General features: G+C 42.1%; 1 protein-coding gene across 1 annotated transcript in view; it reads right to left on the bottom strand.

The window, feature by feature from the left end:
* Positions 1–14,964: 14,964 nt before the first annotated feature.
* The window catches only part of PLCB1 (phospholipase C beta 1), an 882,984-nt gene continuing 873,208 nt past the window's right edge, over positions 14,965–24,740 (bottom strand). The window contains exon 32 of the mRNA XM_044292378.1: positions 14,965–17,692. Coding sequence (XP_044148313.1) covers positions 17,456–17,692 — 237 coding nt within the window. The 3' untranslated portion in view covers positions 14,965–17,455. The remainder of the gene's footprint in view (positions 17,693–24,740) is intronic.

Below are 24,740 nucleotides of genomic sequence, written 5' to 3'. Positions count from 1 at the left end.
GTGGAAGCAGGTATATAGAACCCCTTAATCAGTATTTTGTAGAGGCAAGTTATCGCACCCCATAATCAGCATTTTGTGGAAGCAGGTATATCAAACACCGTAATCAGTTTTTTGGGGGGGCAATAGGCATATCACACCCCTTGCAAATAGTTGTTCCAATAATGCTTGTCCCTTTATATACCTGTGGTATCGCAGCATAACCGCACACAACTTCTGCACAATACAAATGCACTATAATATACTTTCTATGTTAGAAAGTATATTATAAGTATATCATACCCCTCAGTATATCACACTTATTGATAGCACACCTATCCCAGTCCTTAAAAGGACTTTTGTGGCCCTATTAGCTAGCGTTTGGTGCCCCTAACAGTCTGTCCCTGCTCTACAAAGCAACCTCTCCCTACACTGGCAAAACACAGAATGTAAAACGGCTGCCAGATCTCGTTCTGTTATAGGGTGGGGGTGTGTCCATGTGCTGAAACATCTCAATTAGCTGTCCTATCCCACCTAATGGATGTATTATGGGTCAAAGTTCGGCACAATGCAAAAGAATATGGCGCATGCGAACATCGCCATATGTTCGCATGTTTGGCAAATTGCAAATGAGCAAAGTACGCCGCGAATCGACCGCCAGGCGTAGACTTCAGTTTCTGGCACAAGGCAGGGTAGAGATGCACCTGATTGGTTAAGAGGTATGTCACGCCAGTGCAGAGAGATCAAGACTGGCAGATGTATCTGCCCGTCTTGATGTCTTCTGTCTAATGCAGGGCATTATTAGGCTGTTCTCTCTCAGAGATAGAAGTCATCCACTGCCCCTCCAGGCCATGCATTTGGAATTTTTCTCTAAAGATATAAAATAGGCTTAAAATAATCCAATGTAGCATCTTTGATGGATGACTTGAAAATAAATATTTGCTTTCACGACAAACAAAAGGAAAGAACATGTTTGTCCAATTGTTTAAATGACGGGCTTTGTATAGTCACAACATACTTCCTTGAACAGCTCTTTTTAGGTTCACATAAAACGGACACATCACTTGAAGGACACTTATGCAGAAGACAGCAGCAACATAATATATTAATGGCTAATACAAATATTTTCTTTGCTTTTATGTTTGTGTTGACACATTGTCATTTTGTTTGATGTGTAGCCTTGCTGAAGTGAAGGCCTTCGAATAGTGAAAATGAAAAACTCAACAAACACATTTTCAGTTCACAGGCTAATCTAACCTATGTCGTACACTCATTAAGAGGGGTAGGCTAGTTTCTTATATAGATGACCTATCCTCAGGATAGGTCATCATTATCAGATCGTCAGGGGTCCGACTCTCGGCACCTCCACTGATAGGCTGTTTGAAGAGAAAGCAGTGCTTGTATGAGCGCTACATTTTCCTCCCTTACCTGCTCACTGTCGACATTGCAGCAGTGAGCAGTTGTAGTTACAGGTCCTCTGTCCCCTTTCACTTGAATGGGAAGGAACAGTTACACATCTGTTCCTTCCCAGTGAAGTGAATGGGGACGGTGGAGTTGCAATCACTCCTACTCGCCACTGCGATTTTGACAGCGAGCAGGTAAACAGTGAAGATGACGCTGCACTTGTATGAGCACTGTGTTATATTCAAGCAGCTGATTGGCGATCTGATATTGAGGATAGGTCATCCATATAGGAAACTAGCCAACCCCTTTAAAGAGACTATCCAGTTAAAAGGGAACTATATTGACAATGGACTAAACATACCATATGTACTCCATGTGCTTCCATATTGTGTCACCACATAAATTCCTCCGTAATATGGCATGACTGGGTAACTTGACATGAGTACAACATAGTACGGGTCCTCAGGTATCTGTTATGTAGATATGGATGCATCTGCATTCGGCTTTGTTCACATGGAGTATTTTGAAGGCTCAAAATGACAACATGTGTTTCAAGAGCAATCCATATCAGGTTTTCAATGTGTATTCCACTTTACCATATGTATTTCAATGTGTTATAAAGAGCATTTGATGTGTATTCTGAAGTGTTTTTTCCACCTCTCATTGACCTGGAGTGTAAAAAATGTAATAAACATCAAGTGACATGCCAATTCTTTCTTCTTCAGGCATGATCACAATTACACTGCCTGGCCCTGTCAATCAAAGTGCAGAGGGCGTGGCAGTTGCAGAGAGAGCGGAGACTCTAGGTGTAACGGTAATGCCCCTGTTGCTTCTAGAGTCTCAATTGCCTATGTTAAAACATAATTTTTCTCAGCAATGCGGGCACATATGAACATTGGACCAACACATACAGTTGCAAGAAAAAGTATGTGAACCCTTTGGAATGATATGGATTTCTGCTCAAATTGGTCATAAAATGTGATCTGATCTTCATATAAGTCACAACAATAGACAATCACAGTCTGCGTAAACTAATAACACACAAAGAATTACATGTTACCATGTTTTTATTGAACACACCATGTAAACATTCACAGTGCAGGTGGAAAAAGTATGTGAACCCTTGGATTTAATAACTGGTTGAACCTCCTTTGGCAGCAATAATTTCAACCAAACTTTTCGTGTAGTTGCAGATCAGACGTGCACAACGGTCAGGAGTAATTCTTGACCATTCCTCTTTACAGAACTGTTTCAGTTCAGCAATATTCTTGGGATGTCTGGTGTGAATCTCTTTCTTGAGGTCATGCCACAGCATCTCAATCGGCTTGAGGTCAGGACTCTGACTCGGCCACTCCAGAAGGCGTATTTTCTTCTGTTTAGGCACAAATTCTGTTGTTTATTTACTTCTATGCTTTGGATTGTTGTCCTGTTGCAACACCAATCTTCTGTTGAGCTTCAGCTGATGGACAGATGGCCTTAAGTTCTCCTGCAAAATGTCTTGATAAACTTGGGAATTCATTTTTCCTTTGATGATAGCAATCCGTCCAGGCCCTGATGCAGCAAACCATGATGCCCCCACCACCATACTTCACAGTTGGGATGAGGTTTTGATGTTGGTGTGCTGTGTCTCTTTTTCTCCACACATAGTGTTGTGTGTTTCTTCCAAACAACTCAACTTTGGTTTCATCTGTCCACAGAATATTTTGACAATACTGCTGTGGAACATCCAGGTGCTCTTGTGCAAACTGTAAACGTGCAGCAATGTGTTTTTTTTTGGACAGCAGTGGCTTCCTCTGTTCTATCCTCCCATGAAATCCATTCTTGTTTAGTGTTTTACGTATATTCGCTAATAGGGATGTTAGCATATGCCAGAGACTTTTGTAAGTCTTTAGCTGACACTCTAGGATTCTTCTTCACCTCATTAAGCAGTCTGCGCTGTGCTCTTGCAGTCATCTTTACAGGACGGCCACTCCTAGGGAGAGTAGCAGCAGTGCTGAACGTTCTCCATTTATAGACAATTTGCCTTACCGTGGACTGATGAACAGCAAGGCTTTTGGAGATACTTTTATAACCCTTTCCAGCTTTATGCAAGAAAACAATTCTTAATCGTAGGTCTTCTGAGAGCTCTTTTGTGCGAGGCATCATTCACATCAGGCAATGCTTCTTGTGAAAAGCAAACCCAGAACTGGTGTGTGTTTTTTATAGGGCAGGGCAGCTGTAACCAACACCTCCAATCTCATCTCATTGATTGGACTCCAGTTGGCTGACACCTCACTCCAATTTGCTCTTGGAGATGTCATTACTCTAGGGGTTCACATACTTTTTCCACCTGCACTGTGAATGTTTACATGGTGTGTTCAATACAAACATGGTAACATTTAATCCTTTGTGTGTTATTAGTTTAAGCAGACTGTGATTGTCTATTATTGTGACTTAGATGAAGATTAGATCACATTTTATGACCAATTTGTGCAGAAATTCATATCATTCTAAAGGGTTCACATATTTTTTCTTGCAACTGTATGCCTTCCTCTGCCAAGCACACTTGCAACAGGTCAGCCAGTGTCATAGGTACAAATCTGCTGACAGATGCTCTTTAAGGTAGCTATACACATTAGTATAAAGTTGATCAGAATGGACGATTTCAACCAAAAGGATCACTCGTCAAGTGAAATTTACTAATGAACGATTGTTTTAGCTGAGCGAGTTGCTGACAGAGTTGCCTGTGTTTAATATTTACATCCTACACTCAGACGAAAGATCTTTCGTTCAAAGAAAAATTATCTGTGGATGAAAGATTTCCATTCGAAAGAACATTCCGAGAAAGATCTTTAGTCCGTTGCCCAGTTTCATTGAACATACAGTGCAGACCAAAAGTTTGGACACACCTTCTCATTCAAAGAGTTTTCTTTATTTTCATGACTATGAAAATTGTAGATTCACACTGAAGGCATCAAAACTATGAATTAACACATGTCGAATTTTATACATAACAAAAAAGTGTGAAACAACTGAAAATATGTCATATTCTAGGTTCTTCAAAGTAGCCACCTTTTGCTTTGATTACTGCTTTGCACACTCTTGGCATTCTCTTGATGAGCTTCAAGAGGTAGTCACCTGAAATGGTCTTCCAACAGTTTTGAAGGAGTTCCCAGAGATGCTTAGCACTTGTTGGCCCTTTTGCCTTCACTCTACGGTCCAGCTCACCCCAAACCATCTCGATTGGGTTCAGGTCCGGTGACTGTGGAGGCCAGGTGATCTGGCGCAGCACCCCATCACTCTCCTTCATGGTCAAATAGCCCTTACACAGCCTGGAGGTGTGTTTGGGGTAATTGTCCTGTTGAAAAATAAATGATGGTCCAACTAAACACAAACCGGATGGAATAGCATGCCGCTGCAAGATGCTGTGGTAGCCATGTTGGTTCAGTATGCCTTCAATTTTGAATAAATCCCCAACAGTGTCACCAGCAAAGCACCCCCACACCAACACACCTCCTCCTCCATGCTTCACGGTGGGAACCAGGCATGTAGAGTCCATCCGTTCACCTTTTTTGTGTCGCACAAAGACACGATGGTTGGAACCAAAGATCTCAAATTTGGACTCATCAGACCAAAGCACAGATTTCCACTGGTCTAATGTCCATTCCTTGTGTTCTTTAGCCCAAACAAGTCTCTTCTGCTTGTTGCCTGTCCTTAGCAGTGGTTTCCTAGCAGATATTCTACCATGAAGGCCTGATTCACACAGTGTCCTCTTAACAGTTGTTCTAGAGATGTGTCCGCTGCTAGAACTCTGTGTGGCATTGACCGGGTCTCTGATCTGAGCTGCTGTTAACCTGTGATTTCTGAGGCTGGTGACTCGGATAAACTTATCCTCCGCAGCAGAGGTGACTCTTGGTCTTCCTTTCCTGGGGCGGTCTGCATGTGAACCAGTTTCTTTGTAGCGCTTGATGGTTTTTGTGACTGCACTTGGGGACACTTTCAAAGTTTTCCCAATTTTTTGGACTGACTGACCTTCATTTCTTAAAGTAATGATGGCCACTCGTTTTTCTTTACTTATCTGCTTTTTTCTTGCTATAATACAAATTCTAACAGTCTATTCAGTAGGACTATCAGCTGTGTATCCACCTGACTTCTCCACAATGCAACTGATGGTCCCAACCCCATTTATAAGGCAATAAATCCCACTAATTTAACCTGACAGGGCACACCTGTGAAGTGAAAACCATTTCAGGTGACTACCTCTTGAAGCTCATCAAGAGAATGCCAAGAGTGTGCAACGCAGTAATCATAGCAAAAGGTGGCGACTTTGAAGAACCTAGAATATGACATATTTTCAGTTGTTTCATACTTTTTTGTTATGTATAAAATTCCAAATGTGTTCATTCATAGTTTTGATGCTTTCAGTGTGAATCTACAATTTTCATAGTCATGGAAATAAAGAAAACTCTTTGAATGAGAAGGTAAGTCCAAACTTTTGGTCTGTACCGTATATGGACAGTTTGATCAACTGTAACAACCGATATGGACTAAAATGTGTATGGCCATGTCTGAGAAACGATTGTTCACATCAACCAACTTCTATCTAATGTGTATGGCCAACTTTACACTGTCCATAGAACTCCATGAACAAGATGAATGAAAGTAGTGAATGCTGTGTTTTTAAAATGCCAGTGTATTTTACATGTCTATGTGAATAGATTCATTGGCTTTATAGAACTCATTGTGCATGTACCAGCTGCACAAACGGGCGCTCCACAAACATTACGTCGGCGCTGAGCAGTGAATAAATTAGCAGTGGGGCGGTGCTGGGCTCCGAAGTAATGGGAGCGGCTGGGCTTCAACTGCTGGAGGGACATCCGCTTGGGCCCCTTATTGCGGTACTTTATATATTAATAAAACCGATTTTAGAGACCAAATGAAAGACACAGGGCAGTAATAATAGTATATTTTAATGTAAATCGTGGAGACTAATGTGGTGATGTTATTAGCTCTACGTAAAATCCAAGTGACAGTGTCCCTTTAAAAGATTTTGCAGGCGAATGTCGAAGAAAGCTTTCCTTCACGGCAATTGTCTTCTAATTAGTGGAGGAGAGCGCTGCTAGTACATGCAACAATCTACTCCTCAGTATGGGGAGGAGTGATCGATGATGCCATTGCTCGTCCCCATACTGACTTGTTGTTTGCCGGCAGCAGTTTGTAATTAGACAGCGTGATCTGCTGCCAGCAAACAATGGTTTTAAAGCCTGCTTAAAAATCAGGATTGCCCGATGAACGAGCAAACTCAATCATCAGGTAATCATCGTTCATATTATACAGGCTCGTTTATCGGATAATCGGTGGCAGATCATTACTAACGAGCATTCCTACGAACGCTTGTTAGTGATGATCTGGACGACTATCGCCCAGTGTAATACAGGCCTAAAGGGTGTATTAAACACCCCAATGCCGCAGATGATTGTCAGGAGGGAAGAGTTCCCTCCCAGCAATCGTCAGATAGCTAGCGGAGGACACTATTAGATGCAGCGATGTCCTCTGTGGCATGGGGAGGAGCGATCTCTATGCCATCGCTCATCCCCATGCAGGGCAGCGGTGTGCCGGCGTCGGATTGCTATTACACAGTGCCAATTGTGATTTATGCATTCTTAAGAATCACAATTGCCCAAAGAACCAGTGTTCATCAGGCATTTGTAGGCAGTATTATACTACCAGATGATCGCTAACGAGAACATCTGTGAGTCTAATACACCTTTAACACCACCAAAACAAGTATTGTCCAGGAATCTTAATGGTCAATGAACCATAAAAGTTGGTGTAGTAGATGTAAGTTTAGTGTAACCTAATGGTCCAGGAATCTACTGGAGTTGACATGATGGAAATAATGAAAATGAATGGAGATGTCATATAAAGATCAGTGAATGTCAGTGCAGACTGATAAAACCAGAACCATAGAAGATATATGGTACATAGTATTTTATTATAGTCAGGGGCAGTTTTATTGAACTTTCTCATTTACGATAGCACTATGTTAATTGCTCACAGTATTTAAATGGTGTTATGAGATGGTTTCTTTCTTCTAAAAGAAAAGCGCCTCTCTTCTCATTTGCCTGTGCAAAATGCCCAAAAGTGTGTTAATAAAGGCCAGCATCCTTCACTTGAGCCTCTGGTCAAGAGTAAAGTTAAAGAGGACCTGTCACCTCACCTGACAAGTCATATAATAATAACTCTGGAGCATCTATTCCTATGACTCTATATTGAGTCATTCCTTTATTATTCCTTCTAGAAGTTCATGAATGAATTGCCAGGGGTCTGTAATAAAGGTCCAACTGGCTCTTACCAGAGATGGCACGCAGGCCATATTTGACTGGCCAAAAAAACCTCAGACTTGCTACACAGTATCTGCTAGGCTTGCCGAGTACTGATGCGCTACAAAGAACCCATCATCAAGGTTCGCCTCTCACACTTCCCGCCGTGCCAGCCATCTTCAGACTGTACTACCTCATGAGCTGGCTGGCTGCTGTATCACTAGTGTTCCTCGACTGCTGTTCTGCTGCCGCTGCTGACAGTGTAGAGATGGGATTAATGACACAGGTGACAGGGATGGGAGTAATAGTGACACAAGTGACAGTTAAGGAGATGGGAGTAGTAGTGGCACAGGTACCAGCAGAGAGTAAGGGGTAGTAGTGGCATAGGGGACAGCAGGGGATGATGTGCTGGGGTAGTCAGGTGGAAGGTTGATAGTGAACCTGGGGAATGGGGGAAGCTTTGTGACTAAATTGGGGATGGCTTTAGGATGGTGAGCCTGCATGTGACTGCTGGGGGTTATGGGGGGACAATGTGGGGCAAGCTTCTGACACCTTTGGGCAGGTGGGAGAATAGTGAGCCTACATGTAACTGCTGGGGAAAATGGAGGGACAATGTGGAGCGAACTTCTGACAACTTTGGGGGTGTTGGAAGATGTCGAGCCTGTATGTGACAGCCAGAGGGACCTAAAAATCTCCTCATATGAACTAAAGCTGGATCGTGTTTGCAAAGAAAGTCAGGAACAAGGGTCGCATTGAGTGGTAAGTTAAACTGATTATTAGTTTTTTTGTCACATACAGTTTGTGTTATATGACTTTCCTGTATTACCCGGAACGCTGAGCGCTTCAACTTTGATTTTTTCTTCTTAAATTGGCACTCCATCAGAAAAAGGTTGCCGATCCCTGTTCTAGAAGGAATAACAAAATAATGGCTCAACAAGAGTAATAAGAATAGATGCTCCAGAACTGCTATTACATGGGGAATGCAAGTAGTTACTAAAACTGACCTGTCATGAGAGGGGACGGACACTTTTCTCATACAACCTCTTAGAATGGGACTTGTCTGCTCTCCTGAAATACCAGTTCTAGCAAATACTGGAGCTATGGGTTGTGCTGTTCGTCTACTATTCCTCCTGGAAAGGTTTGAATAAACTGACAACCGGTTCTTACTATTCCTCTTCTCAATAAGATATATCCCTACACAGGCATTATTCAATCAATGCCTGCAATATCGTGGTTGACAATGGCAATAAAAATGTCCAGTTGTAATTTATTGATACATTTCCAGCAGACAGGAGATGAATGGCACAATGCGTCCTCCTAGGAAAAAGGGCTTCTGAATTCATATGTTACGGGGATTACAGATTGTAACTAAAACAATCATGTCTGTAGAGCGGAGGGAATTCTTCCACTGATTTAGGTCGCCTTGGATAATCACTGCCGCTCCCCCCCCCCCCCCCTGTTTTAAATTCATTTATTACATGCAATGCTAAATATACTTTTTACGTTGATAAATTAATCATCATCATTCATGCTTGTGTTAATATGTTTATTTGTCCTTTGGATCTGTGTTGAAAGCACAAAATTACAACAGGAAGAAACACCATGCCACAAAATTGCATAGAATTTTTACCCCAAAAGTAAAATAAAAATGTTGTACTATCAACCGATTGGAAATAAACCACCTAATTACAGAGGTAACTTTTATTCCTATGCCTTTGACATATAAAACACAATGTCCATTAAATCACAATATTAATACTCTGTCGAATATAACATTCATATTTCAGTTTTAGACAAGGTCCCTTTTAGTGAGTGAGCATTTGGAAACCTAAAATAAAAAAGTGAAGACCAATGAGTTTAATATGGAGGCCATTGGTTAAGGGATTTTGTGTGAAACCGGTTTTGACTTAGAAAACCCAAGCTAATTTCAGTAGTCTACAGATAACCAAAGTATACAATCTGGAATATTCACTGTATATATGTGTACAAGACATAAAATGTACAATTCACACATTCAACATGTAACAAGGCAAACACAGAAAGGCACAAGACTAGTACATCAGAAAGACCCTTTGTATTAGTTTAAAATCTAGTTCAAGTATTATTAAAATCTACTGACCCTTACATACAATCTAGGCGGCCATCTTGTGACGGGACTGCTACCATGTATGTAATATAATGAGCTTCCCGGGAATAGACGTCTTATATACAGTACAGATGTAGTAGTACTGAGTTTGTCAATGCAGGAGAGCAGAGTTTACTGTTTGCCCCAACCCCTTGTGGTATCTCATGTGGTTTTCTATTGTACTCTTAGTCATGGGCGTTGGTAGTCTGGGGATCCATGGGGCACTGGAATCTGGAAAGGATGTAGGCGCAGTTGTATCTGGTGACCATTGGTGCCCGATGAAAAGACCTGTGGCACATGTCACCATCACAAAAATGACAAAATCAGCTCTGCTGCATTTTCACACAAACCACATATTGGCTGCCCCTGATGCTTGAAGGTGACAGGAGTTTTTGAAAATTGTTACTGTTCTCTGGTCATAACCGAACGAATGCAAGATGTGTAACACATTACATTACTATTACAAAAAAGTGTCACTTCATAGATACATTATAAAAAGTTATGTACAGTATGTGATTACCACCTCTGCAGTTTTAAAAGTGCAGTCAAAAACTTTTCTCATCTAATACAGTTTTTGCTTAGAAATAAAATGGTGAATGAAATTCGTGTAAGTTGAAAAACTGTTCAATTAGAAATAATTCTCAATCGATAGAATCATTAACACACTGCTAGCAATCAAGCCCCGCTTCATCACACCTGCCAAAAACATTGTAACTAAAACTCACAAGTTCCCCCATCATAGATCCCATATCGTAGCAATATATTACAGAAATGTTCCATAAGTAAAAATACAGATGTATAATAGAATCCCGTTCAAAATCTGAATTAGACAGCAGGGAACTAACATCCCTGGCTGTGACGCTCTCTGATGTAAGGGGAGAAGGAGACGCCCACAGAGAAAGACTGCGTCTCCTCCCCATTGCTCCGATGCTCAGTATTAGCATACTGAGCGGGGGAAATACCGGGGGGGGGGGGGGGGGCACAGCGCGGCGTAGGAGCACTATCTTAACAAAACAGGCAAGGTGGCAGCATCAGCGGGGGTACCCCGCAAGTACAGGTACTTATCTCAATTAATAAAATCCGGTGAAAGGTCCTCTTTAACATACAAATCCACCTCTTACTCAGGTATTTCTTTTTTGCTAACCCCAGGGCTTGCATCAGCACCAGGCAAAGCTAGGCAAATACCATAGGCCACTGAGCCTTCTAAGGCATTCTGGATAGGCCTGCACTAGGGTTGGTAAAGAGGTTGTCCGTTTTCAGACCTGCACCTGGACACAACCTAATCTGCACTCATTCACCACGAATGAGTGGAGTATCAGAGCTTTTCGCGCTCCGATGCTCCCCCTTGACCTGCGCTAAATCAAATTTTCTTGAGATCCTGTGACATGCCAGTATTTCCATGGGTAAGCTAGGCGGAGGCTTCAGCCTAGCAGCGAGCCCGGTGATGTCAGAGGCGTATATATACCGTATGTCTACAACTAATTCAGTCCATAGTCATTTGTGCGCTTTTTTGTCTACTGTCTAAGGGAGCATTCACACGACCGTGTTTTTCCTCTGCGTCCGTTCCACAATTTTTGCGGACAATGCATGGACCCATTCATTTCTATGGGTCCGCAAAAATAGCGGAATGCCTTTCATTGTCATCCGTGTGCTGTCTGTTCCGTTTGTCCGTTCCTTTTATTCACGGAAAACTGAACAACGGACACGGATGCACACAACGGTCGTGTGCATGAGGCCTTTAGAACATGTCCTATACTTGGCCGCAAATTGCAGTCCGTGGCCCCATAGAAAGTCAATAGGTCCGTTAAAAACGGATAGCACACGGAAATGCATCCGTATGTCATCCGTTTTTTGCGGACCCCTGGACTGAAAACATTCTAGGAAACCCCATTTCAGTCCCATTTAGTTTTTTTTTGCGGACCGTGAAAAACAGATGACACACGGAAGCACCACGTCCGTATTATACAAACTTGCGAAACGGAAACGGAAAGATAATACAAAACACACGGATCCGTGATTTGCAGACCGCAAAAACCAACACGGTCGTGTGAATGCTCCCTAATGTAAAGGAAAGCAATGTGGAACAGCTGATCGGCGGCATCTGCAGTATCAGACTCGTGGCGATCAGATATAGATGGCCTATCCTTGGCAGCCATTATTCCAAACCTGACAACAGGCAGCGCAGGCATATTGGTTGTCACCTTTGAATTCATTTCTGCCATTCTGTCCACATGTTCTAGGATGATCAAAGTGCCAGCATTGCCATTAGTTGTTAAGAAGTCAGTCCAGCGTTGGCTACCATCCCAACTTCTGATTCAGTAATACATAGAAGAGGTGTTCCCACAATTGACATTCGTCACCTATCCATAGGATAGCTGACACATTTCTGAGTGCTAAATTCACTGTCTCCCTTAGTTCCAAAGACTCTGAATAGAGCAGCAGGATACACACTCCACTCCATTCAGACTCCGGCTGTGCAGTGAGAAGAAACGGGGGATTCTTCAGGCTTTTTGTTCTAGTGATCCGAGGACGACCTAGCGGTGGGTCCCCCAGCAATCAGACCCATTGGTGAGGAGTTTGTTGTGTAATTCATAGCGGAAATACTAGAGCAATACTGCAAAGGGTGGAATCCACCGTGTAAGGCTACATGCTCACGACCGCATGTATTGTACCTACTGTTTAAATCAGGTTTTTATGCGAAACATTTTTTTTTTATGGACTGTCCAGGAATTTCTGGACGGTTGGCAGCCCTGGACCTCACTGATTTCTATGAGACATTTTTCTAGGCATGCTCTGTGCAGGAGGAAAATCCTCTTAAAGCTATAGTTACAGAAAACCTTACAAAACATTGCGCTATATTTTTCTGTAAAACTGTCTGAACGGCCGGGAGGAACTTCCACAATGGCAGAAAAAAAATCTGAAAATCATTATTTCACAACTAAGTAAAAAATATGCAATATACTCCATATTTACTTGTACAGTAAAGCAATCTAGATGACCACTTATACTGTAAAGTCTCACTCTAAAATGGTGAAAAACACTGTTCTTGACATCTTTCATATATTTTGATGAAGTAAAAGGTTTACGTCATAATGTCGTAGAAACATACTGATAAAATGATTCTAATCATACAGTATGTCTGCCATGCATATGGCGATGACAATATATATATACATTTCCTGCTCTGTGGATTCAATTCAATGACAATGTGTTATATAGGAAAGAGGTATAAAACATGACTTGATTGTATATACAGCTGACGCCATCGCCTCAGAAAAGCGGCGTTCACGTATACACACAGTAGAAGCCTTATTTCTCAAAGCGATCAAATTGGTCTCATTGCCCATAGCAAATAAGCAGAGCTTGGAACTGGTCTGGAAAAATGATTGGTTGCTAATGGCAACAAGGCTAGCATTTCTGTTAGACAGTGCTAGTGCTAATTCCAACCAATCAGGTTGCTGCTTACATTAACCAAGCTGTTTCAGCTACTTGAAGGTTGCAATCTGATTGGTTGCTATGGGTAACAGTTGTTTTATGTGCGTTAGCAGTGGGCCTCATTTACCAAAAGTGCCTAAGGGTGTGTTCACATACATCAGTTGCATCTGGCCAGTTGTTTTAGGCCGGGGCCGGACACAACTAATGACATTTGTCTGCATCGGCTCTGTGTCTGAGTAAAAACTGGTTTGTCAGATGCTGGAATGGATTCCATAGAAAGCCATCCGTTCTAGCATCAGTTTTCCTATTCTGTTCCACGCTGGAGGGAAACTCATGCCGTATTATGATTATATATCTATATGAAAAGTGTCCACAAAAAACGGCATGGTCGTGTGCATGAGGCCTTAAAGAGGACCTTTCACCGATCCTGACATTGTGAACTAAGTATACAGACATGTAGAGCGCGCCCGGAGATCTCACTGCACTTACTATTATCCCTGGGCACCGCTCCGTTCTCCCGCTGTGCCCTCTGGTATCTCCGGTCACTAAGTTATAGTAGGCGGAGTCTGTCCTTGTTCTGCTGTAGCGCTGTCCAATCGCATCGCAGAGCTCACAGCCTGGGAGAAAATAACCTCCCAGGCTGTGAGCTCTGCGCTGCGATTGGCCAGCGCTACAGCAGAACAAGGGCAGACTCCACCTACCATAACTTAGTGACTGAAATCTCCGCCTACTATAACTTAGTGACCGAAGATACCGGAGGGCATAGCAGGAGAACGGATCGGCGCCCAGGGATAATAGTAAGTGCAGTGAGATCCCCGGGCGCCGCTCTCCATGTCTGTATACTTAGTTCACAATGTTATAATCGGTGAAAGGTCCTCTTTAAAGCCCAGTTTTCTATAGCTCCCTCACTGAAGGCAGCTCAGCATGATCCGGCTACGTCTACGTAAATCAAAACTTTGTAATTATCATCTCAGGCCTTTACATAAATAACAATGATGTACTATAATCCTATTGGCAGTACAACCATGGCAAATCTGAGACCCCCACAGTCCCTCCGGTTATTGTCACAGCATCATCGTAACTAGCCAAAGCTTTGTGGATACCATCATCTTAGTGAAGATGATGTTGTTTATGCAATTTCCTGAATATTTTTTAAACCTCCTTTTATTCTCATTTATTATTTGTGATTTAACTTTTAAAAAGGACCCGTCAGTTCTCCTTACGTGTCTGTTTTTAGTAAATAATTGTATTTCCTACAAAATAATAATTCTGGGGCATCTTTTCTTAGAACTCTGCATTAGGGCTCATGCACGCGACCGAATGTATTTAGTTTTGCGCAAAACACGGATCTGCAAAAAAATATGGAACGGACCCAGAAAAAAAATATGTTCGTGTGCATAAGCCCTTATGCTGTTCCTCTGTTGTTATTCCTTCTGGAAAAGTATGGATAAATGAAAAGCTGTGTGCTACCATTCCACTTAAGCCTCATGCACACGACCGTTGTTTTATTCCGTGTTCGTTGCACCGTTTTTTGTGATTTTCTGTGGACCCATTGACTTTCAATGGGTCCGTTGAGAACTCGGCTAATGCACCGTTTGCCATCCGTGTCCGTGATTCCAGTCCGTCAAAAAAAAATAACCTGTCCTATTATTTTTGCGGAAAATGGTTCGCGAAAATGGGACTTTTTTTTACTTTCCTTTATGTCTGGTGGTCCTTCAAAAATAAAGGAAGACACACGGAAACAAAAACGGAAATTGATAACGGAACCCCATTTCGCAGAACGGAACACAACAACGGTTGTGTGCATGAGGCCTTACAGTATCATGAGGGTGTGTCACTGCAAAGTCTGACACTGTTCACACTGATTGGTAACATGTACCTAAACTTTCAACTAAACTCTATTAAACCTATTAAAAATTTGCTAATTTTTTTATTCTTTTTTTTGCAATATACTTTATTTATTTACTTTTTTTTAGTTTTCCATGAAAAAGTTCAGGTGCCTATACCGCTTTGGAATTCATAGAGTCGTACGCCGCTGATGGTGTAGGAGTGCATGGTTTCCACTGCGGGGCTCCTGTACAGGCAGGGGCAGACTGTTTCTTCTGCACAGCACATCACCAATATGCCATGCCAGGCTTTAGTGGAAAGAGGGCAGGCAGGAGCAGCGATGTGTTATGCAGAGCGCCTGCCTGTGCCCGCACTGCTCTTCTGAAAGCCTGTATCGATGCAAGGCTTTTAGTAGATCGCTGCTCCTGCCTGTGCTCTCTCACTTAAGCCTGCCATAGCACTTTGATGATGTGCTATCCAGAGCTTTTAGTGAGCGGAATTGGTAAAGGCAGGAGCTGCGATGTGAGCCCCTGCCCACTGCGTCGCTCACTGGACCCACAGCAGAACCCGTACATTTGCACACCTCTTACATCAGTGTAGCTCCAAAGCTTCAAGAACTTCAAGTGCCTATTTTTCATTGAAAACAATAGGATTTAATTAAGCTTATTTGAACGTTTAGTTACACTTAAATTACGTTGGGATATACCCTTTAAAAAGGGGAACTGTAACATTCGGTTGTCATCTTAAAGGGGTTGTGCAGTGTCATAATATGAATGCCTAGTCCTCAGGCAGGGGTCTAACTTTTGGTACCCCACCGATCAGCTATTTGAAGGGGTGCGAGGTCTGCGTCCTCTTCAATATTCTCCCTTGTAGCAGCTGTGCAATGTCATGTCATTGATCATGGCTCATTACTCTGCTCATGACGGACAAGAATAGGACATGTTCTATCTTTTTTGCGGGACTGTGAAATGGACATATGGATGCCGACAGCACACGGTGTGCCGTCCACATCTTTTTTGGCCTCATTGAAATAAATGTGAATCAGGTGAGGACCAAAAATACATTCCTGTGAATGGGGTCTTATTCATACATTTCCATTAGAAATAACAGAGAAATGGCACAATGTAGAGCTCTATGAATCGTTATCCCATAGGGAAGGCAAGTACTTGCTAAAATAGACGGCAAAACTGACATTTTTTTCTCTCACAATTTTACCAAGAAAAATTCTGTCGATTGAACGGACAGTGCAGTCACAACGACTAGGAACTTTATTTCCGAATACAGCACAATATGTTGAACAGACATTTCTCCACGGTTTCCTATTTGCACTGTGTACAGTTTTCAGAAAAGTTTACATAAACTATAATCGTTTAAAATCAATATTTTTTGATCCTGCAAAATATATATTTTTTATATATCTCTCTCTATCTTTTTTTATTTATTTATATCCAAAGACTGATTCAACATACATTACAACACAAATTAATACCACAGAAAAACAACGCTTCTGACGCCTGTTCTGTTACTAATTTGCAGAATCTAACCAGCAAGTTAGTATTCTTTGTTCTGACATGCACACTTGACTTAATCCTTCCCCTGGGGAATCTGCATCCCATAAAAACCCACATGATCGACACCTCTGTGTTCATGTGATATGCTGTGGGTATAGCTTACATCAATAAATATTTGCTCCGATCTTCTCCGGCAAGGGACCCTATTGCCCAAATACATCATTCACTTATATTACAGATACATAAAATATCAAAACAGCAAGCAACCAGTGCTTGCAAAGGAAACTGTTTAATCTCTCAGTGCAACATAAAGCAAATATTGACTAAACAACAGGGGACACCACCGAAAACCGTCCCAGTGGTTACTGTGACCAAAGGTAGCGTCAGCCATAGAAACCAATCAGATAAGCGTTCTCATTGGAATATGCCGGTGCATAAAAGATACAAGCGGATTGGTTGATATGGGTAACACAGAGTCAATTAGCCTTCCCACTGTCCTGGCCTGGGCTGTGTTAGGGCTCCACACAGAATGAAGGTCCTCTACCTCCAATCTTTACAGTGTATATGGCCTGGAAGTTACTTTTTTTTGCCTATTCAGATACACCAACAAAGAAGCATTATATGGTTATGCATGTATGTTACTTCTTCACGACAAATGCACCAAGACTCAGATTAATAATAAATACCTAAAAAAATGGACAGCTGAGTGCAATAGAAAACTGCTTCTCTTGGAAGTGTGCATTCAAAAGAGCACTGTAAGCTTCCGCCATGTAACACTATGCAGAGGCAGGATCAGATTGCCAAGGATAAATCACAGGCAATGTGTAAGCACCCCTCCGACAGCACAAAGACATACTGCAACCTCCGAGTCCAAGTTAGAGTGATGTATCAAATGCCTTTGCTGGAGCCTCTTCTTCACCTTCTTCTTCATGATCCAGACTTTTGTGATTTCCCGAGTTCCCCACTGGAGACTTCCCACTGTCGGGTGTTAGGAGAGAAGAGCTATGTTCTCTTTCTTCACTGAATTTTCCCTTCATGGCCTCCTGGACAAACTCTTGAATTTCCATTGGAAGTCGCTTGAATTTGTCCTGGTATTCCTGATCAAGTTCAACCTGAAACTGGAAGAAAATAAATAAAATGTGAATATCCAGATGATCATGGGCTAAAGCTGTACATCTGGGGTGAGCAACAACCAAACATAACTGTTTGTCATGGAATGGTGCAGATACTTTGGGGGTTAAATAAGGTATTAAAGCACAGCATACAGTAATACAATGTTTGGAAGACCACGACAGACCTATCTATGAAACTGCTGCTGGGTCATTGCTGGACGCCCATGGTACGAGATGAATTTTTTTGCATACTTGTAAGTGGTCTTTACTATTGTAACTATTTCCTTCTTTAAGCGGAGACCCTTTGCTTCTATATTAGTGAATCCTATTTAATGCAATTCCCTAGTGATGAGCGAAGTATTGGAAATTTCTATTCAGCTGCTTTCGCTGAATTTTACCAAATGATGAATTACTTCGTCATGACGCACATTTCTTTATAAGTAGTGAGTGCAACGACTGTGCAGCTCCCTGTCATTGTGCCCCTCAGATGCCACTTTTATGCATGATTGTGGCATCTGATATACAGAACACGGTGTAAAATAAAAAATAAAATCATACTTAACTGATACATTTTCTCGCGAGCCATCTTGCTTGAAGAGCTGGCGTCCCGAGATGACATCATGATGCCGGTCGGCATGGTGTCACCGTGCACGGGACTTCAGCTGAGATATTCAAGCAAGATGTTGATGGCAAGCCCGTCCCGAGAAAATGGAGCAGGCAAGTATGTATTTTTTTTTTTTTGCAAAATAGACTCCGATTCGCTTAACTCTATACACAATAAAAGAGCCATTAAAGGGGGTTATCCTGGAATTTATATTGATGAACTTTCCTCTGGATCCCACTGATCAGTTGTTAGAAGAGGCTGGTGCTCTGTGAGCGCCACTGCCTCTTCCTAGGCCATGTAATGTCACCGTCCATCAGTCAATCAGTCACATGGCCTACTTGCCCTTCTTGCAACTAAATAACTCTTTAAAATTATGTCCCCTTTTTCCGTTCCAGTTGTTTTGACAGAGGGGAAAATGTAGTATGTATAATTTTCTTTTGTCTTTTTTTTATTTATTTTTATTTCACACTTTGCCTGCCCCCCCCCCCCACATAAGACCATACAAAAACTTTTGGGAACATTTAATATTTTTCGGTTTCTGACTGCGTCTGTAACTGGGGCTAACAATATTAGCCCCAGTTACAGGAGGAATACAGCCTCCTGACATGCACTGCCAGCTGATCTGGCTCTGCTAAAACCCAGCAGCTCATGTGGCTGCCCAGGATCTGGTGATCATGAGATTGCTATGATCACAGCAGGAAGGGGTAACAATCAATATTATGCGGATGTGACATTTATTTACTATGCTCCCGTGAATGCTGAACTATTATTTAATGCAAAGTAGGTATGCTTTTCCCTTTCATAAAATAACCACAAACCGCAACTCTGTACTCTGTAATGAATGTTTCGTCTCCCCCCCAGCTATTATAAGGCAAGAGAAGTTTGTACTATATTTAGCTTAATGAAGTATCCATAAAAGGTAACATATAAAAACTACTTCTAATATGCAAATACAGCTGTTGCCAACTGAGAAAACGCTTGTGACTGTTCTGCATGTGCGGATACAGTAGAATTAAAGTAATCATTTAACTCTTTTGGGCTGCATCATTTCTCGGTTTTATATAATGGGGTAGGTTTATCTGCAGTCCTATGTTATACCTCAGATAACACATTGTAATATCACTAGGGGTTGTGCCAACTCTGCTTTAACTGACAAACACAGCACCGCTACATTTGCTTATACAAGTAGTGAAATTTGTGATATTGTTGATATTAGAATAATGGGTTAATTTATGCTTAATTTTGTTTTCAGATCCTAATCCAGCAATCTAATGTCTCCAGGAGCTGCCATAGTCCTCTGATACATTATTTTGAGGGAAAATAGCTCACAGGCCAGATTTTTCCGGTACATTCCTATTGATTCCCCCAAGAAAATCTGCAGGGTTAGAGATGTCTGGCTGACTCACTTCTCCACAAATCTATTGAAAGAGCATGCAATGTTGGCCAAGCTGATAGCCTACTATGGCTTGCCATCTTAATAGTTCTTAGAGCACATGCTACAGTAGCTTTTCCTATGTTTAAAAGCAATTTACTGTTCTGTTTTTAACAGCCATTCAAGGCTGCGAAGAGGATCACTATAGTGCAGTATTAGTGACTTGGAGTCCAAAAAAATGTCTGCCTGCAATTATCTCCATTGCTGAGAATATCCAGGAACTCTTACATGCGTGAGGGATATTACCAGCTTCTAAAAAGAGTTCAATCAAGGTGATCAAGAGAAATGGGAGGCTCCCTGAGCTTAATTTCAAATGTCATAGCAAAGGATCTGAATGAATACTTCATGTGAAATACTTCATCTCCATGAGAAATGTAACTTTTACCTAAATTAGCAAATTTAAAAAATTCTGTTTTCACTTTCTCATTATGAAGTACTGAGTGCAGATTGATGGGGAAACTTTTTTATTTTATTTTTGCCTGTAAATGCCTGCCTGTAAACAAGGCAGACATAGCAGAGCTGGAGAGGGTACAGAGGAGGGCAACTAAAGTAATAACTGGAATGGGGCAACTACAGTATCCTGAAAGGTTATCAAAATTAGGGTTATTCACTTTAGAAAAAAGACGACTAAGGGGAGATCTAATTACTATGTATAAATATATCAGTACAGAGATCTCTTCCATCATCTATTTATCCCCAGGAATGTGACTGTGACGAGGGGACATCCTCTGCGTCTGGAGGAAAGAAGGTTTGTACACAAACATAGAAGAGGATTCTTTACGGTAAGAGCAGTGACTATGGAACTCTCTGCCTGAGGAGGTGGTGATGGTGAGTACAATAAAGGAATTCAAGAGGGGCCTGGATGTATTTCTGGAGCGTAATAATATTACAGGCTATAGCTACTAGAGAGGGGTCGTTGATCCAGGGAGTTATTCTGATTGCCTGATTGTCGGGAAGGAATTTTTTATTCCCCTAAAGTGGGGAAAATTGGCTTCTACCTCACAGGGTTTTTTTTGCCTTCCTCTGGATCAACTTGCAGGTTAACAGGCCGAACTGGATGGACAAATGTCTTTTTTCGGCCTTATGTACTATGTTACTATGTTACTATTTTATTTTAGTTCAAGGCCGCAACATAAAATGTAAAAAATTAAATAAAAATGGTCTGAAGACTTTCCAAATGCTCTGTATATGCATAGGATGGGTCCACTCAGAGGCGGATTGGCCATAGACCTTACAGGGAAATTTCCCGGTGGGCCGATGCCCTCCTCACAGCCGGTCAGTGGAAGCTTTTGGGAATGTATTTTGTGCTGCTGGCAGTATTTTGTGATGGACTCTGGTATTTGGCACTGTTGGGGTGGTATAATTTGCCACAATATAGTATTGCTGGCTCTGCCTTCCATCAATTTGGATCCAACTACAAAACGGGGCCACTTTTAGTATTTTTTCTAGGGCCACTTTAAGTTCGCAGTCCGTCCCTGGGTCCACTAGAACAGATTCTACTCTCACAGAGCGACATCAGAGAGTTATCGAACATTATCATACATAACCTTTTATTGTACTGGAAAACAACTTATTTTATGGTGTACAAATTGTAGAAAACTAGGAGGTAATTAGTCTTCCAATAGTGTTAAATTCTCGAGCAAATAGTGATTCAGTGAGTACTAGTTCTTGTTATCCAAGATAGTTCAATGGTGGCATAGACAGCATGGTCACATTTAGAGATGAGCGAATCGAAGTTGACGAAGTGGAATTCGATCTGAATTTCAGGAAAAATTCTGTTTGCACAGAATCCAAATTTCCTCACGCTTCAGTGTAACAAATCACATTTTTTCCTAAAATGGCTGCTGCACGTTTGAAGGACATGGAGCAAGGAACTCTGGGAAGGCGGTATCACCCATAATGCCATGTATGCAGACAATCAGCAGCCAGCCAGCCTTGTGATGACATAGCCCTATAAATAGCCTCAGTCATCTTGGATTCTGCTATTTTCCAGAGTACTTAGTGCAGCGAGAGACATCAGCAGGCGCTAGGGACAGTGCTAGGAAAGACTTCATTGTGCTAAAAAAAAAGATTTACGAGTTCAGGGAAAGATTATGCAAGGTGTAGGGAAAGGATAGGAAGGAAACATTCCACAGCATTTATGTTGAACAGGGTCAGTAGGAGAGGTTACAGCCTGGGTAATAGGAACAATCCTATTACACCTTTCTGCACTGACTGGGGATCCAAATTATACAGCTCTGTAATTCCAGCAAACCATTCTTATTAGGGTGCAAGTGCTGTTTGATACAGCCATTAACAGGGTTTATTACAAGGAAATATTTCTACGTCTTATTTGCCCTTGTGCGGTGCAGTTATATGTTCTAAAGCAGGCATGCTCAACCTGCGGCCCTCCAGCTGTTGTAAAACTACAATTCCCATAATGCTTTGCCGTAGGCTAATAGCTGTAGGCTGTTTGGGCATGCTGGGAGTTGTAGTTTTGCAACAGCTGGAGGGCCGCAGGTTGAGCATGCCGGTTCTAAAGTATTTTTTTGGGCTTGTATTAGTGGGAAAAAAGGGCTTATTAGCCGTTGTGTGGTGAAGTGCGAAAATTTGGTCATTTCCCGCCAAAAAATTACTCGCTGGTTGAATAAAAGTAACTTTAAGTCAAAATTTGCCAGGGGTATGAATAATTATGGGCAGCACTATGTGTTCTAAATCCTTCTGTGGCATGTATAAGTGTAAAAAAAATAAGGGTCTATTTGCAGTTCAGCGGTGCAGTTATATGTTCTAAAGCCCTTTTTTGAGAGTGAGAAAATTACTGACTTTTTTGGGGTGTTTTAATTTCCTTTTTATTTATTTATTTTATCTAATAGTATGTCAGACAGAGAAGTGCCTAAATGTTTCTGGCGCAGGCAGAGGTCCCAGCAAAGGAAGGGGGCGTAGCAGCAGGAGTCGCTGCGAGAGGCCTTAGCTCCTGATGTCATCTAGCGGTCGTGTCTTGACCAGCAATCCAGCGGTTCTTGAATGGCAGGGCTCCATAGGAACAAGGTGACATTCTCATAGACTCCTGTAGACTCCTTTGGGGGCTGATCTGGGGTCTGTATAAATTTGGGGTCTGATCTCTGGTCTGTATAAATCTGGGGGATGATCTGGTGTATTTATTCATTTGGGGGCTGGTTTGGGTTTAATCTGGGGTCTGTATGAATTTGTGGGCTGTAGTCTTATTAATTTTAGGATCTGGGAGTCTATTTATTTTGGGGTCTGCATTTAAGAAAGGGTTGTTCAGCCACATGAAATATATTTTTGAAACCTGGTTAGAATGCCACAAAAAATAGTAATATCTCTCTCATTCCACTGTTCTCACTACTAAGGGAGCTCATGGAGTCATTCCCATGCATGGCTGGCTGAGGTGAAGTTCAGGGGTGGTGAGGTGACACACATGTATTGTATTATATTTGAAATGAATGCGGTCCCATCAACTGGAAATTTTTTATATGTGCGTCCCACATGTCCAGCTGAGTTTGAGATCCCTGCTCTCTATATCCTGTATATTCTAACACACCTGGCAGTGATGTATTAGGCAGCTTCAGATTAGATATAGTTTAGTCACACATGCGAAAGGTTCTAGCCTGCCTGTTAGGGGTATTTTTCTTATTATTCTTCTCTCTGCTGTATTATTTTATTGTACATTTTATTTTTCCATGCTTGCTGAGCTGTGTTGTGATGTCTCTGAGCAGCTGCAGTCATACAGAAAAATACTTTTTTTAAATAAATTTTCACAAATTTCAAGTTTTCTTGAGGGATAGTTAAAAAAAATGGTGCCAGAAAGGGATAAAAAAAAACAACAACAACATTACTCACCCTCATCAATCTAACTCTGGTGGTCTCTGCTTGTCTTCAGTTCCTGGTCCTGACCTAACCCACAATAAATGGCTTTGACTGACCACTCAGCCAATTGCTGGGTGACCCCTATCCTCTAGTGATTGGCTGAGTGGGCAGTCCAAGCCATTTCTGGCGTGTTAATCCTGAGAACGGAAAGTGGGGAGCAGCACTGATACAGCAGCTGTGAAGGAACTGGTGCGGATGAGTAATACCTCATAGACCTTAACCTTATCAATCTACCACTGGTGGTCCCTGCTTGTCTCCAGTTCATGGTCCTATAAATTCAGTGATACAGTCCTAACCTTAGTATCTGAGGAAAGGGATTTAGGGGTCATTATTTCAGAAGACTTAAAGGTAGGCAGACAGAGAGAGTTCAGAGAAGAGCTACTAAACTGGTACATGGATTGCAGGATAAAACTATCACGATCGGCGTGACTATCACATACGTGACACAGAGGGAGGGAAAGAGGAAGGCCCTGCCCAAGTGAGAGGGAAGGTGGTGACCCCTGACTCACCTTGCGGCTGGCACCTGGCTGCCCTGACGTCCCTAGACGGGTTCCTCACCCGTACGCCGATCACGTGCCTAAAACCCTGGCTTTCCCTAAGATGAGCCCTAGATAGTGAACAGGGCGGTGGGAACACTAGTCCGCACCACTAGCTCTAAAGGAAAACACCAAGGGGAGGACAGACAATACAGACTCAACATATAATCCCAGGTGGGCGACAACAGGAGACAACAAAAAGCCCAACAGGGATCCGGAGGGTAGCACTCTGGAACAACAACCAGGATTCACAGCTCCAGTGGGTCAGTATAGAAGTCCAGGCAGGAAGCTCTATAACTGGCAACTAGAGAAGTGTGAGAGGAGAATATAAGGAGGTTGGGAGTGGCAGACAAGAAACAGCTGAGGAGGAGAAGCTACGGATCCCTGAGTGAGACAAAAAGGATAGCAAGGCAAACACAGAAAACAATCACTAAGAAACAACGTGATCTTTAGACATAGAGCGCGCAGCCACCCGCTGCGACTTCCTGACCCCGGGTATAACGGAGTCAGACGTGGCTCTTGACACCCTCGTGACAAAAACTTACCAGGAAAGATTAAAGGACCTTAACATGTAAAGCTTGGAAGAAAGACGAGACAGAGGGGATATGA

The sequence above is a fragment of the Bufo gargarizans genome, chromosome 4 (genome assembly GCF_014858855.1).
Source record: "Bufo gargarizans isolate SCDJY-AF-19 chromosome 4, ASM1485885v1, whole genome shotgun sequence".
Lineage (NCBI taxonomy): Eukaryota > Metazoa > Chordata > Amphibia > Anura > Bufonidae > Bufo > Bufo gargarizans.
Note: the sequence above shows the minus strand (reverse complement) of the source record. Positions and strands in the feature narration are given on the sequence as shown.